Genomic DNA, 16,913 nt, shown 5'->3' with positions numbered 1-16,913 from the left:
GATACTATCTGAATCGGTTGTGGTAAGCTGTAGTGTAAGTGAATGTCAGGGTTTTATGCTGTTACCCACAAATGTATCGGGCAAGGAACAAAGCTTAAATCAGATTCTGGTTGTGAACGAATTTTCAGAAGTATTCCCTGAAGACATACCTGAATTTTCTCCTTATCGAGAATTCAAGTTTGCAATTGAGTTGGTGCCTGGGGCAGGACCAATCTCAATTGCGCCCTACCGAATGTCGCCGTTGGAGCTGGCTAAACTTAAAGCTCATCTGGAGGAATTAATGAGAGAGAACTTTATCCGACAAAGCATTTCTTCGTGGGAGCACCGATGTTACTGGTGAAGAAAAATGATGGAAGTATGCGGATGTGCGTAGATTATAGACAATTAAACAAAGTACAGTGAAAAACAAACCCGTTGCCAAGAATCGATGATTCGATGGGGCAAATGCAGGGAACTAGAGTCTTTTCTAAGATTGACTTGAGGTCTGGTTATCACCAGATTAGGGTAAGAGATGAAGATATTCCAAAAATCGCTTTCAGAACCTGATACAGCCACTATGAATATACTGTAATGTCATCTGGATTAACTAATTCCCCGATGGTGTTTATGGATTACATGAATCGGATATTCCGTCCTTTCTTGGATAAATTCATCGTCGTCTTCATTGATGACATTTTAATTTACTCTAAGACCGATGAGGAGCATGCAGAAAATTTGTGGATCGTGCTACAAATTCTGAAGGAAAGGAAGTTGTACACTAAACTTTCTAAGTACGAATTCTAGAAGAAAGAGGTAAAATTTCTAGGACACGTGATGAGTTAGTAGGGAATACCTGTGGATCCCTCTAAGGTTGAGGCAGCAATGAATTAGGGACGACTAACATCAGTGACTGAAATCAGGAGCTTCTTAGGTTTGGCAGGTTATTATCAGAGGTTTATCAAAGGCTTTTCACAACTTGCGTTGCCTTTGACAAAGCTAACCAGAAAGGATGTGCCGTTTGTCTAGACGTCAGAATATAAGGAGCGTTTTCAAGCCTTGAAGCAGAAACTGACTACATCGATTGTACTTGTGTTACCTGAGCCTAATGAGCCTTTTAAGATATATTGTGATGCGTCATTGAAAGGTCTGGGGTGTGTGCTGATGCAACACCGTAATGTCATGGCGTATGCTTCTCGACAGTTGAGACTGCACGAAGTAAATTACCCGACTTATGACCTGGAGCTTGCTACGGTTGTGTTTGCTATGAAATTCTGAAGGCATTACCTGTATGGGGTTAAATTTCAAGTTTTCTCTGATCACAAGAGTTTGAGATATCTTTTCGATCAGAAGGATTTGAAAATGCGCCAGAGAAGGTGGATGGAGCTACTAAAGGACTATGATTTCAAACTGAATTACTATCCAAGAAAAGTTAACGTCGTGGCTGATACTTTGAGTAAAAAATCTTTATGTGTTGCATAGACGATGGTTAAGGAAGAAAAGCTATTGAGAGAGTTTGAGAACCTCAACATGGGCGTCAGAGAAGTAGCAGGTAATCTATGTTTGAATCAGTTGCATATCTCTAGTGACTTCAAAGCTGAGATTCAGAAGGCTCAGCTGAATGATTAGGGAATGCGAAAAATGTTGCAAGCAGTTGAACAAAAGGAACTAGGAGAAGTAACACAAGAAAGAAAAGGAGTATGGAGGTATAAGGGAAGAATCTATACACCGAACGTGAGAGATTTGAGGCAAGATGTGATAACAGAAGCTCACCGGAGTAAATTTTTTATCCATCCAGGAAGTACCAAAATATATCATGATCTAAAGACAATGTTTTGGTGGCCGGGAATGAAAAGCGATGTGGCGTTGCACGTTTCTAAGTGCTTAACTTGTCAGAAGGTAAAATTTGAGCACCAGAGACCATCCGGGACCCCTACAATCTTTGGAAATTCCGCAATGAAAGTGGAAAAGTATCACAATGGAATTCGTGTTCGGATTGCCATGAACTCGGGAAGGGCTTGATGCAGTTTGGGTTATTGTGGATTAACTGATGAAGTCATCTCACTTTTTGCCCGTCCGGATGAACTATACCTTGGAGGAGCTAGCACGCATATATTAAAGAAATTGTAAGGCTGCATGGTGTTCTTACCACCAGAATCTCCGATAGAGATCCTCATTTCACTTCGAGATTCTAGGGAGCTTTCCATAGAGTATTTGGAACTCAATTAAGCTTAAGTACAGCGTACCATGCTCAAACCGATGGCCAATCGGAGAGGACGATACAAACCCTAGAAGATATGTTGAGGGCTTGCATATTGGATCAACCGGCGAGCTAGGATCGGTCTATGCCACTAGTGGAGTTTGCGTACAATAATAGTTACCGTGTGAGCATCGGAATGGTTTCGTATGAGACTCTATATGGGAGAAAGTGTCAATCTCTACTGTGTTGGTATGAAGTTGGAGAATCAAGTTTGTTGAGATCTGAGTTAGTAGCTGAAACCACAAAACAGATCAAGAAAATTCGAAATAGAATGCTTACAGCTCAAAGTCTCCAGAAAAGCTATGCCTATTATAGACGGAAACCTTTAGAATTCGATGAGCGAGATCATGTATTCCTAAGGGTTACTCCAATAACAGGAGTGGGTAGAGCGATCAAAGCAAAGAAGTTGAATTCTCATTACATTGGTCCGTTTCAAATTCTGGAGAGAATTGGGCCGGTGGCATATCGGATATCTCTACTACCACATTTTTCGAACTTGCATGACGTATTTCACGTCTCGCAGTTTTGGAAGTACACTTCTAATTCCAACCACATTCTAGAACCAGTATTGACAATACCAGTATTAAGCAACTGCGCAGGAAAGAAGGTTCATTAGTTAAAGTTGCTTGGAGTAGGGCTAAAATTGAAGAACATACTTGGGAACTTGAATCCGAAATGAAAAAAGACTATCCACACTTGTTCTTAGGTAACTGAATCTGAATTTTGTGGGCATATTTCTTAATTAGTAGGATGTAAACCCTACAAAATTAATGAATAATTAGTCAATAAACTAATATTAATAAAAAAAATTAGAAAATTTAATTTTATTAATCCAGAGAGATAAAAATATTAAAAATACAAATTTCGACACCGAACCAACAGGCCGAACCGGTTGGACGAGGCCCAAACTGGGCCCAAGGACCAACATATAAAACACCAAACTTAGCCATCTTCCTTTCTCATTTCCATGGAAGCACGCTGAAAGGGAAGAGAAGAAACCTCAAACCCTAGTTCCAAATTCAAATCTACTTATCTCTCAATCCAGAGTTCCGATTGCCGCACCGCTTGCGGCCAAATGACCACCACGTCGAGCTCTACAAAACCCACCAAACAAAGTAGTATGTACCTTGCTATTTCTTACTCATCCTTCCTCCTTGCAATTTTGAAAATTTAGATTTTGATTTTGAGAGATTATGTGATTTTAGTGCTTTAGGATTGAATTAGCTTTGGGAACTTGCTGGGTCTTGTCCCAAACAACCGTGAGTAAGGTGAGAAACTACTAAGTCTTGTGAATCATTGATAATAATGAACCTTATGTTGATTTTGAGTGATATTGTTTCGTATTAGATTAAATTAAATGTGTTGGGATTAAATTGATGGTATTAGAGGCTTGAGATTGAATCTTGGGAGCTGAGTTGATTATTGGTGAGAAATTGGAGCTTTGAAGCTTGTGGAACGGAGGCATTTTGAGGTGTCCGAGCATTAGGGAGGAATCGGCCAATGTATGGTTTTGGTTTCTCATAGATAATATATAATGTCATGTGAAAACGTATGCTAGATGACCATATGATAGGTTGAATTATGTAAGTATGTTAAGGGTTAGTAACTTTGATGAAAATGTTGAGTTATCTTGAGAATGAGTTGATGATTGATGATTTTGATGATTGATGATGATAATGAATTATGATGATGGTAGCTTGATGAATAATGAGTTTTGTTATCTTGATTTTGGATTATTTGGGATGAAAATGAATATAATTGAGTAAATAGTATAATGTGAAAGAGATGGAATGGATATAGAATTGTTTGACTCATTTGGTGTTGTTTTGGGGGGTGTGAGTCATTGGTTTTGAAATGAGAGTTTTGGTAAAAATAGAGGTTTGATATTTTTGGTAAAACTTGATTTTTGACCAAATTTAGCGGGCTATAACTTGGATTCTGGACCCTTAAATTTTGTCAAACTTATTTCAAATGAAAATTGGGTCCGTGAAGTTTACACTATTCGAAGAACGAACTAAAAATTATTTTTAACAAAAACGTTATACGCGTTTGAAATTTGGTGTACAAAATTTGAATTCTGCAGACTTAGCAGCTTTTTACTACTTTTGCTGGACATGCGTATGCGAATACACACGCGACGCAAACCTTGAGCTCTACCTAAAATTAATAAAATAAAAAATTAATTATTATTAATTTTGTAATTTTTTAAAAATATATTTTAATATTTTAATTTAAAAAAAAAAGACAAATAGGTCTCTGAATTTTCGTTCGACAATATTTTAGTCTCTCATAATTTAAAAATATAAAAGCATCCCTGACCATTCAAAATGCTTAACATATGAGTCCTTACGTTCAATATAGTTGGCTAAACGTAACAGAGTCAAATTAGATGGCGCTTATGTGATATAGAGTGTGTGTACATGTCACTAAGGTGTTGTTAACGGGACTGGCCTGGTCCATTATAAAAAGTTATGAGACAGATGGGTCCTTATGCTCTAAAACGACGTTTCAAAAAATGTAGTTGTTCCTGTACTTATATGCAATACCAAGGATGCCCATAGACAATTACAAGAAGCCTTAGCACTGACATTTTTTCTCCAAAAAACACAATGTTTCATCTTCATCATGTCGCCATTGGTGTTCTGTGAAGCAGCTTTAGTGAAGCTTTGTTGTTGTAGCTGCATCCGTCGTATTGAAACTTATTGTACTCCTGCTTTTTATTTGTTATGCATGTCCTAGGATGGTTATAGGGACTGTAAGGGTAGTGGCTAATTAGTTATGTGGGGTTAGTGAGGTTTAGGGTAATGTTTAGGACTTACCGAATTGAAAAATTTGGATCATTGTTAACTATGTATGATTTTTGTGTTGTTTTGTGTGTTAAAAAATGTTGCAAATGAATGATGTATTTGATATTTTTGTTTTCCATCATGGGAACTACTTTTCAAGGGCAAATTTTTTGGCAAACTTTTGGTGCTCATGTGGTGACCTACTATATTATGTTATTTTGTTAAGATTGTAACCTTTTTAACTTGTCATATCTTATGTTTGGATGTTTAATGAACCAAAATATTTAATTTAGTTCACATAGACCATTAACAAGACATTGTATATAGCCATTTAAACACATAATATAACAGCAACAAAATATTATCATTCATTAATGCATAAACATAACTAAATTATGTGAACTCAAACCATAGTTCATCACAAGTTAACAACAATGCATAGCTTCTTTAATTGTTTATTTTTCAAGACTTACTTACAATAACAGCAACACAAGTTACTAACAAACACACAAAAATAACTAACAGATTAGTTTTTTTTTTTTTTCCTCTCTAGATAAGCAAGCTTCTTCTCCAACTTAATCAGTCTCTGTTCTACTTTACTCTTGCGTAAGTACTCTTTCACATCATCAGTCTCATTGCACAAATTGACTTCTCTATGTCTCTAATGTTATGTATGTATTAGTATGCTCTACTTTAATTATGTAACTAGTTATTGTTATTTTTACTTTTTCATTATACTGATAAACAATATTTAAAACTAGAAAAATGACTTTTATAATAAAACCTTATTTCTCTACTAAAATATGTGAACCCGGATTTATTTCAGATAAATTATATTGTTCTCCCAATTAAATTTAAAATTATATGAAGGATTTTTTGTGATTTGGTTACTAGAATACGATGTACCATTAAAAAAATGCATATAATTGAATGATACGGAGCTGTTGGTCTTGCTGTGTGTAGTGATTGCAGTTTTATAGTTAGTGAGTAGTGATTCTTGTTCTTTTCTATTTTTGCCTGGCAATGCCTTGTCATTGTTGCTTTTTCAGTATAATCAATAAACAACAACTAAGCCTCTATATGGATTAGTTAATGTCCTATGAGATTCATTACCAAAAAAAAAAATGTCCTACGAGATTATATGCATTTCTCTATTAAATCAATCTCGCTTAAGATTTGTCCACTGAATTTTCTTGACTTTTATAAGCATTTCTCTATTTTCTTCTTAACTTGAATGAGATCACTTTGTAAGGTGAATCAAGATTCCTAAATTTCTCAATTGTTGTTGAGAAACATGTATTTCAACTTTTAGTACATCTTTGAAAGGCTAAATTTTTCTTAGTAAACGCCCAAAATTACTTTCTTCATAAATGAATGCTATGTACCCAATTTCTACTTGACACTTAAACATATTAACAAAATACCAAAAATAAATTAAGGCATTACATACTCCAGGAGCAGCTTCAGCATGCAGAAAACATTACTTGATCCACACCTTATACATCTTAACAATCACAATAAAAGGCAAAAAAAATGAAACTCATTACTATAGATGCTGCATCAGCATGTAGAAAACATAAGGTAGCTAATAATATAGATGCATGCAAAAAAAAAAAAAAAGGATCTATTAACTAATTCAACTCAGAGCGCTCCATTATGAACAAAAAGTACGTACATACAATTTTCAATAATTCTTTGTCTAATTCGATTCTTATCATGACTGCATAACATGTCCTTTGACACACATGGCACTAAGTCTTTTCTTTAGTGGCTTGATCAGAAAGAGTTATTATGTTTATCCACATTCAGCATGTGTTCAATGTATACTGTTCCATAAATGGTAGAAATAGTCTTAAGAGTTCAGACATGTCCTTTTACCTTTTAACTTTGTGATGCAAATTTCTCAGTTGAAGTATACAAATTATTATCACTTTCATTGTCTTCACCGTCGCTTTCACTGTTATAGGTCTCAAGATATGCCTCATCTCCTTCCTCGCCATCTTCCACCTATATATAAATAACATATTAACCAAAATTAAAAATTAAAAATAAAACAAGGTTGAGAGAGAGAGAGAGAGAGAGAGAGAGACCTCGGAGTCATCATCATTGCTAGCATAAGCAGATTCTAATTTGTCATACAATTCTTCATCTCCATGGTCCTTTACAGTCTCCACTTGTTTCTATCAAAAGTGAAATAAGCAAAATATGAGTACAGTCTGCTTCCCATAATACAATTTTGCTTGCAATATGCTAAAGATATAAGATCAGAAGGTAGGTACATACTATTTCAGATCTTATCTTCTCCACTTTCTTTTGCAGATTTGAAATATGCTTCAAGAGAGCCTGTTATCAGTGGAAAAGGGAAATTAAAAAAGAGCATGCATTGTACTAGTAAGCACAATACTAGAAGAAAATTAGGATAAATGATCAATTAATTAGAGAGACCTACAAGTGTTTTTGGATTTTGCAAGAAGATTGATATCAGATATCACGAAACAAAAGTTTGTATAAATACCTCACGTCGTTGGAGCTCAATTGACCGTGCCAGAGCCTTTCTCTTTGTTAAAAGATTCTTTGGTCTTAAAGTTAAAGGTCGCTGGTAGTCCTTTCCCCGGTAAACAACTATAGCATATCCTTTTGAAACTTTGTCAACCGAAACTAAAATGCCTCCACTCTCGGCTTCGAGTGCCAATGCAACCTTTTTCACTTGATCAAAGGTTTTAGCCTTCACAATTATCTTAACCAGTTCCCTATATTTCCAGTGCAGGTGCATGTTCTCAATGGTACCATCAAAAACTCCACGTCTACCTGACACCAAAAATCAGGTTCCTATAAAACAAATTTGAATCAAATTTGTTTTATGGATAAGCATCATGTGCAGTTTTAATCAAATTTACTATCCCACCCTTACTCTCTAACCAAGGACACCCTGATTTCTTCCTTCCACCCTTTGCTAAAGGTGAAATGAACCAAAATGGTCCTGAAATAAATTGACAATTTTATATGCTCTTACCAAGAAGTAAGAAGGCTTTCATCCGCAATCCTAATTTGCGAAACATAAACCTCTCTTCGTCAGTTATGCTTTCAGGGTCTGATTTGGGTTCCGATGGCATCAAAGATGACTCCACTTTCATCAAGGCTCGTTCAGCTCTCATTACCTTTCTTTCAGCCTGGTATAAGTGAAAATCCCAGGATCAATCACAATTATATATATGCCAAGTTGGAAAATAATCTTAGAGTGGAGTTAGGTCATCGAAGAAGACAACAAGAATGTAAAAAGCTCCAAAGCACTTACACATCAAACATAATATCTATAACCATTGGTGATAAGGCCTTATTTAGAGTCATACTAAGCACGTTTGGAAATTAAACAAGCTTAGCGGTTATAAAAAGTGCTTAAACTTGTTGATAATGTATGGATTTGTGTCAGGTGCAAAATAAGTAATAAATATTTTTTTCTCCTTGTAAACTTGGTCTATTGCCTTCATTATTCATTGCTTTACTGCCTTTAAGAAAACCCTTAGGGAACTATCATTTTTCTCAATCATGAAAGTGACTTAACATGAAATCCATTAGCAAGTTGATAAGAGATTTCTATTCACTTACCAGAAACAGATTCCGTTCTAACTTGTTAACGACTTTGGTATGTCGTCGTAGTTCTACTTCTCTCATTATTTTTTGTTTGTGATGTTCGTCCAAGGTCTTTCGCCACTTTGCATCAGCATCCAAAGTTTCACCAAGGGTCCCAGCCTCTGCAGATATCTCTGAATTATTAATTGTTGGTAAGATCAAAGATGACGCTCTCAATCTTGCTTGTTCTTCCTCATCTTGCATTGCTTTTGCCATTCTTTCCCTCTCCTTCAAGGCTTGTGTGACTTTTGCTGACAAAAAATTCTTTCCCCGATAAAAGACCAAGAAATATTTATTCCTCGAGAGCAGTACACCACCTGTCAATTTCTGGGGGAAAAAAAAGTAATAATTTATCAACAGCATATAACAGGCAACCATTTATTATTATTTCAGTATTTGTCTAACTAGATTCGTTGATGCATGTAAAGTCCATCCAACACTAATCTAAATGCAACTTGCAAGGCCATCTGACTAACTTCTATATATTAATATACAGTTAGTTCATAATTTTACATTCTAACTTATTAAATATCTATATTTTTCCAAAATCCCTTTATAATGTGATAACTTCAAAATAACTTGATATCACTTAAACTTGTTAGAGATACAAATCCAGCGCCAGACTTCCACCTATAAGAGTTGAATCCCTCAAGTGTTACAAACATAAGTTGTGGAGCAGTCTCGACCCCTTAAAGACATTTCATGTCTACTAAAGGAAGCTGCCATTAGCAAAAATTATGGGGAAAAAACAGTATATTTTTTTAACATGGGAAAAGTTTTTTCATTATGAAATGGCATTTGTAATAAAAATAACATTGAAGAAAAAATTGGAGGAAAGTCAATATTTTTACAAGTGGAACTGGAAAAGACATGATTTATCATTTATCACCTTGATATCTTCTGCCATTCTCTCGCTTGTAGTTAGTGGCACACCGCGTTTGAGTGCCACCTTTGCAATAGAACTTTTTTCCCATAATTTAATCATGGCTGTAGCTAACCCTTGAAGTTGTCTGTTTCTGCCTATACACAATGATTAATTTATAATCAGCACGAAACTATATACACAATGATTAATTTATACTTCACATGCACAAGAGAATTAATTGCTAACCTAATGCAAAATGTGGAGGAAGGGTCCTTGCAATCCTTCGTAGAGAAGTTGCCTCTGTTTGACCAAGCGAGGGTCTCACTCCAAAGGGAAGAACTCTGAAGGGAGGCTCATAACCAGGAACAGTTTCCGGAAGCATATCTGCATCAACTGGCAACAGCTCACTCCCAGGCCAATCTGTGTATCTAGGGCCTAGAGTATCCAAAAATTTGCCTACTTCATCTTCGTAAGTAACTTCTGGAAGCAAATTTTTTTCCTTTTGGTCATCAGTAGCTTCCATTTTTTCCAAATGTGAAATTGTCCCAAAATTAGAAGCAATGTCAGAATGCTTTTCCAATGAACGATGAGGTGGTGCTGGTAGAGACTTAAAAGAATTCTCACTTTTCCCATATATCTGTTTGTTCTGTTGCACTGAAGAACTCCCTCTTTTCCTATATATCCACTTGTTCTGTTGTATTGAAGGAGCTTCATAGCTCACACCCCTGTACAAGGAAACAGAGTTGCCAGACCTCCAAACCACGAGACCACCAGTTTTTCTCTGAACGCGACTTTAAAATAATCAAGAATAAGAATAAGGCGATGACCAATGAAGAATATATCCACACCCCAAAAATATAAAAGAAAAGAAAACACAAACAAAACAACAGCAGTCAGAAGAAGCAAGTTGAACATGTAATCATAGAGCATTCAACATTCAAACAAATCCCTAAGGATAATTGGGATTATTCTAACAAGAGATGTGGTTGATCAAGAAATGTATCCAAATCCAAAAGAGAGGAAGTATTCTCTCGAATTCTAGAAAATGTCACAAGAATTCATCACTATATGAAAAAATTTGTGAAAAAGAAATATCATGTTTTACATCAAAACCTTTTAAGAATATCAAAACATGTCATAAGAACAGATTTGACCTTGGATGTCCAACTATAACACCAAGAAAGGGAAGGTGTCTATAGAATGCTATTCAATTCATCTAAGACAAGTTTACCTATGCTTCACAAAGACACTGTTACCTTCAATACACTATTGCATTTGAATCTAATTATCATTGTAAATTATGAATGAAGCTAAACTAAACATAGAAGACCTATATATGAAACTAAGCTAAAGGTAGAAGGCAAACCTCCAGTAGCTCATGCATCCTCTTCATGTTAAGTGCAGCTTCCCCTTCGAATTTCAGCCTAACAATCTCCGAATCCTTCCACCTCTCATGAATCTTGTCCACAAGACCTTGAGTAACCCCACCACCTCCAACTCTGGTCTTATGCTTCTTCTCGAAAGTCAAGTGCCTCAGCCTCCTCAATTCCGACTCTGGAAGAGTCAGTTCTGCAAGAGAAGTTTTACTTTCCCTCCTTCGATTATACCTCTCTTCTTCTTCTTCTTCTTTCTCTTTATCCATTGGCTTCTCCCATGGAAACCTCACCTCCCTATCACTCACAAAGTTTCCAATTCCAAATGGAGACTCTGGTGAAAACCTGCCTCGTGTATTGGGCAATAGCCCTTCCTCCACGTAAAATATATCCTCCACAGATCCTTTTTTTATTACCCTCTCCTCCCTTCTATCTTGCTTCTCAATCTTATCATCATCAACATACCCAAATTTCTTCAATTTCCCCACAATCTTATCCATAGTACTACCACCACTGCTTCCATCACCTCCTCTATCATCATAATCATAATCATCATCAGAACTCACAAAACCAGATTTTGATGAATGCCCATTTCCAGAACCTTGATAATCCAAAAGAGCACATGGCTGTTTTGGACGAGTGTACTTGCTAGGCTCGTTCCAATGTTTCAACCAACTATCACTACACAAACCCTTACATTGAAATATTATATTATTTTTCACGCCAAAAAGACTAGAATTCCTAGAGGGTATTGTTCCATTAATTGAATGGCACAAGACCCAGTTCCGTGTTGAGCAGAAAGTGAGCTTATCAGAGCAGTGAATTGAAGAAAAAGAATAAGAAGAGTACCTGAAGAAGCAAAGAGTGTGGAGCTTGGGGGTAGTGTTGAAGGAATCAAAGAAATGGTGAAGATTGCAAGTGGGAACAAGAGCCATCACATAAAAATGGTGGAAAAATAAAACAAAGTTGAATGTTAATGTGATGGTGGTGGCGGTGGGGAAAGAGCATAGAGTGGCAGTGGAAATAGCTTTAGCTTCTTGAGCTTGTTGTTAATAGTTACCAACGTAAACTTATCATCATGGTTTTCATCCACGAGACAAATATCTCTTGGTTCGATTTTTTAAGAAAAAATTATCCGATCTAATTTTATATGAATTTTTCGGTTTAGTTTGGTTCGATTTTTTAACTAAGACCAATCAAACCAAACCAATTTTGATTTTTCAATTTTTCAATTAATTCAAAAAAAGTAACCTTCTGCTCCTCCTGTGTCGCCAAAGTGAGTGTTGTCACTTGAACTGAAACTGCATAATTATCATAATTCACAAAAAAAATTAGCACCAATTAATTAGAATTTACAATCTAATAATCAAAACTAACCCACAAATTAGTAATAACCACTAACCACTAAATTTGCAAACAGAATTACAGCGCTAATTACTAAACTTACAAACAAACAAACTAAGAAATCAAACTGCAGTAACAAATTAAAAACAGAACAAAAACAGAATTTGGAACTTCAAACCAAACCAATTTTGATTTTTCAGTTTTTCAATTAATTCAAAAAAAGTAACGTATTGCTCCTTCTATGTCGCCAAAGTGAGTGTTGTCACTTGAACTAAAACTGCATAATTATCATAATTCACAAAAAAAATTAGCACCAATCAAGGTTGCGAGAACTGGTGAAGCAACTGGTTCAGTGGTTTAATGGTTCAACCGGAGTTCAACAGGTTTAATTAAATATTAAATAACATTATTCAAAATTCAATATATAATTTTAAATATTTAAATTCAATAATTTCTAACCTAATAAAATTCAAAACACATAATAAATTGTCCATAATTTATCAATAAAAATTCACAAACAACTTCAAACATCAAAGTCTATAACTAAAGTAGATCAAAACACATAAATAACAAACACATAATGTTCTACCACCAAAAGAAACAACAACTAAACAAACACTAATCATAAAAAATCATAATCATCATTAAGTGCTTCAAGATCTTTAATATACAGTCAACAAAAATTGTTCCATCAATAAAATTAACTCGGTCAGAAAATCAGAAAACCAGCATCATCGTTATGGCAGAAAATAACAACTCAGAATAATAAAAAATTAACAAATCAGTAGTTCAATATTATTAACTCATCAGCAATAACATTGGCAACTCATTATAATAAAAAATTCAATTAGTATCAAATCTCTCAAAAAAATTCAACACTTTCATATTGTTAAACATCTTAAACCCATCTTGTTTCCCTTCAACTCCATTATTACTGTTACTTAATTTACTATTATATTAACAACCAGCAATAAACATCACAAATCTGATTATCAATTTTATTTTATCAGCAATCAAATGAACAATATCACAAAATCAGATTACAAAATTATTTTAGTTTAACCTATGATTTTAGAAATAAAATAAATAAAATCATAAAAAAAGGTGGGAAAAACGGGTAAAGAACAGAAGCACAACCGTAGCAAAGAGATGAGCAAAACGGCGACATCACTCGAAGAAGCAAGCAGAACCGAAGAAGCAAGCAGACGTCACTCGCGGTGGAGAATGGCTAGGCGAGCAGAGGCGACGACGGAGCAGCCCTTCGCGGCAGCGACGCCAACAGCTCCAAGCATGCCTTCGTGCAACGTTGAGGAGAAGAGGAGCGAGGAGAAACGAGCAGACCCAACACTAATAATCTAATAATCAAAACTAACCAAGGTTCTGATAACCGGATCGGTCATCTAATCGCTCTAGTCATTGATTCACTAATTTACTGGTCTAACCAGTCCAATCAAAAAAACCGTTTTAGAATAAAATAATAAATAAATTATAGAACTAACTCTCATCAACACAGTAAAAAACAATCAATAAATCATCAGAGACTACTCACAAAAACTCTAATATTATGAGAATCACCGATAGTCTGAAATCAACCTATTATACATCAATCTCCAAAAGATGCACCATCAAGTTTTTAACATAGTTTTCATAAGGTTAACACAAAAATTAACATGCTTTAACAAAGATTAACAAAGTTTTCAACCAAATTTTAACAAGCTCAGCACAATAATTAACAACAAAATCAAGAAACTTTAAGACAAAAAAAAAAAAGTTACGAATCAGCAAGAACAAGCCAGTAATCAATTTATTAGTATCAAAATAAGCCAGTTACAGGGTTAATCAGTCAAGAACAGGCCAGAACGAGCCAGAGTAGTGAGCAAAGCCAATCAACCAAGAACAAGCACTAAGCACTGACAGAGCATCCAATTAACTCAAGCACAAAGTAAAAAAAAAAAATAGCAACACATTACTTAATCAATAATCATCAATCAATGAAAGCACAAAACACCAGCAGTGAGCATTAAAAAACGCCGATAACTGACCATCGAAGAACAAGCATGAAGAGGGTTTGATTTCTGAACAGACAATAAAAGAAACACGAAGAACAAGCACTAGATTGGAATGGAGCGAAGTAGCGTACGCCGATAGCACGAAGACGGAAGTTCTTGAGTGCAACGGAGGCGGCAACAGCAGTCTCTCACTCAGACAGACGGCGACAAGATTGGAATGGAGAAAGGTTTTTTCCTTGGTTGAGCTTCTGCTCTCTGAACTCGAAGGAAGCAGATTGGAATGGTGAAGGGTTTTTCTTCAATAAAATCACAAAACATTCAATAATCAATCATCCTGTGATTTGATTTCCGAACAGATCATTAAAAAAAATGAAGAACAGGTGACCGTGAGCACTGACCTTCGGTCTGAGACGGCGAGCAGAGTCAGCAGACGAAGACGACGGCTAGCATGACGGTAAGAAGACGAAGACGACGGACGCTCGAGGAAGAAACAGCGTGCCTGCGACTGGTGAGTCTGAGAGCGAACAGGGGTCGGTGCGACGGACGGGGCGGCAGCAATAGAGGCACAAGGCGGTGGTGGAGGCTAGGCTTGCGGGCAGCAGTTCGTTGTTGTTGCTATCTGAAATCTGAATTCTGAAGGAAGGGGTTGGGCACAAGGCTAAGTGCATGTTTGGGTGCCATTATTTTGTTAAAAAAAGATCTTTTTTCAATGAAAAAAGATCTTTTTTTTATTTTTTAACGTGTTTGGCAAATTTCTAGTAGTAAAAGTAAAAGCACTAGTAAAATCAAAAAAAGATCTTTTTTGAGAAGCTGTAATTTACATCTTTTTTTAAAAGATCTTTTTTCCTTAAAAAAAAGATGTTTTTCATGTAATAAATAAACAAAAAAGTACTTTTATATTGTTATACCCAAACATAATTGATAGATAAAAAGATCTTTTTACATGAGATATCCAAACATAAAATTACTTTTACTTTTCTATAAGATCTTTTAAAAAAAGATAACTCGAAAAAAGATCTTTTTTTAAAAGCTCACCCAAACAAGCCCTAAGGGTTGGCATCGCGCTCTGTTTTTTCACGAAACGGCGTCGGGTCACTGAAACCGGACGGTTCTGGTTCCGGTTCGACCGGCCGGTTCCTGTCCGGTTCAATGACTCACATCCGGTTTTTAATTGAACAATTTTAGACAATAAACCAACCGTTGAAGCTGTTGGTTCACAATCGGATCAGCCCGACCAGCTGGTCCAATCCAATTTTCAAAACCATTTGTCCAAGCCTCAGCTGCATTATTATTATTTAAACATGAAAAACAAAAGAGAAAATCTCTACGTGTTTTGCGATTACAAGCTTTACAAGTATGAAGAAAACAAAATCTATTAAACGCGCTGCTTATGTTACGTGCCTCTTTAACAGACTTTTAAATCAATTCAAATCAATTAACGCGCAAATATATAACTTCCATTTTTCAAAAAATTTCGTTTCTTTTTTCGAGTTTCTTGCCAAATTTGTTGGATTTTCTTCGTGCATTCTCTCTTTGCCTTTTCATTCGTTGTTTTACCTGAGTTTATCACTGGTTTCTTCTTCGTCATTTACGTACATTTTCTCTCTCTATATTCTTGCTTTGTTTTTTTTTCGATTTTCATGGTTTCTGAAATCAAACTTTGAAACCGTTTTGAAGATAATGGAACTTCAGAAATACACCCAAACGATTACAGAAATACACCCAAACGGTTACAGAAAGGAATACAGAAATACACCCAAATGGTTATAGAAATACACCCAAAGGATTACAGAAATACACCCAAAAAATTTAAAAAATACACCCAAAACATGGGGGGAGACAGTATATTTCTTCTTGAGATCTTTTAATGTTTTGCTGGTTAAGGATGAGGCACATGGCAGAGACAATCTAGAAAAAAACCTAGAAGAACAGTAAAACAGTACCTTGAATAATGGTTCTTCGTTTTTCTGGTGATTTTTTATGGAGATTTGTATCTTTTCTTCTTGATTTCTTCTACTCTTCGCGAGGAGTTGGAACGTTTCTGCAGAATCGTAGTTTGTTTCAAATGTCGCTTGAATCTTGAAGGTTTGCGTTTTGATTTCGGAAGAAGAGGAATAGTGAACGTGTTGTGGAAGGGTGATTAAGGCCCGTGCGTTGGACGCTCGATTCTAAAAGAGTGGTGCGCGTGTTTTTTTTCTTGGACTTGGACCAACTTGTATAGCTTGTAAGCCAAAAAGGCTTGTATGTATGGCAGGCCTGTAAACAAAAATGCTTACACATAGTTGTAAGATCGGTGAACCGGTAGTATGGCCCATTTGGTTGAAAGCCTGGACTAATGACGCAATTAAACCACCAAGAATCGGATAGTTTGTAGGGCTGCACATGGATTGGATAATATCCGCATATCTGCGGTAATTATTTGCATCTGATCCGAATTTTGCGGATATTATCCGATCCGCACTATGGTAGGATTGGATCGCAAATTTGCTAGTGATATTCGCGGATCCAATTCGATCCGATCCGTGAACCGGACGAAGGTTCGAACTCATGTCTTCTGTGTTCTGTCTACATTCCAACATATCATGCCACCATGCTATTTGTTCCTTTGGTGTAATATATGTTAATTATTATATATATTATATACATATTTACATTTACGTATTAAAATGT

General features: G+C 35.8%; 2 protein-coding genes across 19 annotated transcripts; one reads left to right on the top strand and one right to left on the bottom strand.

The window, feature by feature from the left end:
• The first annotated feature begins 2,321 nt into the window (after positions 1-2,321).
• On the top strand, positions 2,322-2,852 carry LOC140181431 (uncharacterized). The gene has a single exon (XM_072224995.1). It carries the CDS (start codon positions 2,322-2,324, stop codon positions 2,850-2,852), a length of 531 nt encoding a protein of 176 aa, XP_072081096.1.
• A 3,345-nt stretch (positions 2,853-6,197) lies between these two features.
• Positions 6,198-14,922, bottom strand: LOC112773130 (CRM-domain containing factor CFM3A, chloroplastic/mitochondrial). 18 transcript variants are annotated; one of them, XR_011875812.1, is made up of 13 exons: positions 14,642-14,922; positions 14,375-14,539; positions 10,884-12,191; positions 10,142-10,298; positions 9,764-10,033; positions 9,542-9,672; positions 8,629-8,979; positions 8,036-8,192; positions 7,538-7,851; positions 7,306-7,365; positions 7,113-7,202; positions 6,901-7,029; positions 6,198-6,526 (listed from the first exon to the last, which is right to left on the bottom strand). XR_011875812.1 is itself a non-coding variant. In XM_072223921.1 (13 exons), the coding sequence occupies exons 3-12, from the start codon at positions 11,823-11,825 to the stop codon at positions 6,904-6,906; spliced, it is 2,517 nt and encodes an 838-aa protein (XP_072080022.1). In that variant the 5' UTR covers positions 11,826-12,191; positions 14,375-14,539; positions 14,642-14,907; the 3' UTR covers positions 6,198-6,526; positions 6,901-6,903. The 18 variants fall into 18 exon arrangements, 10 of the variants coding, with proteins under 10 accessions (XP_072080022.1, XP_025673960.1, XP_072080020.1 ...); XM_072223921.1 differs by having other exon boundaries at positions 7,538-7,830; positions 9,764-10,298; positions 10,884-11,571; positions 11,740-12,191; positions 14,642-14,907; XR_011875809.1 differs by having other exon boundaries at positions 9,764-10,298.
• Positions 14,923-16,913: the final 1,991 nt, after the last annotated feature.

Source organism: Arachis hypogaea, chromosome 18 (genome assembly GCF_003086295.3).
Source record: "Arachis hypogaea cultivar Tifrunner chromosome 18, arahy.Tifrunner.gnm2.J5K5, whole genome shotgun sequence".
In the NCBI taxonomy this organism is placed as follows: domain Eukaryota; kingdom Viridiplantae; phylum Streptophyta; class Magnoliopsida; order Fabales; family Fabaceae; genus Arachis; species Arachis hypogaea.
This window is presented reverse-complemented; position numbering and strand designations above follow the sequence as displayed.

Excerpts from the sequence above, each read along its gene's own strand:
- LOC140181431 (XM_072224995.1), top strand. The coding sequence starts at position 2,322 with ATGCCACTAGTGGAGTTTGCGTACAATAATAGTTACCGTGTGAGCATC.
- LOC112773130 (XM_025818175.3), bottom strand. The coding sequence starts at position 11,825 with ATGGCTCTTGTTCCCACTTGCAATCTTCACCATTTCTTTGATTCCTTC. Across the intron at positions 9,673-9,763 it reads TCCTCCACATTTTGCATTAG|GCAGAAACAGACAACTTCAA; the intron begins GTTAGCAATTAA and ends CATTGTGTATAG. Across the intron at positions 7,366-7,537 it reads TTGAGCTCCAACGACGTGAG|GCTCTCTTGAAGCATATTTC; the intron begins GTATTTATACAA and ends CACTGATAACAG.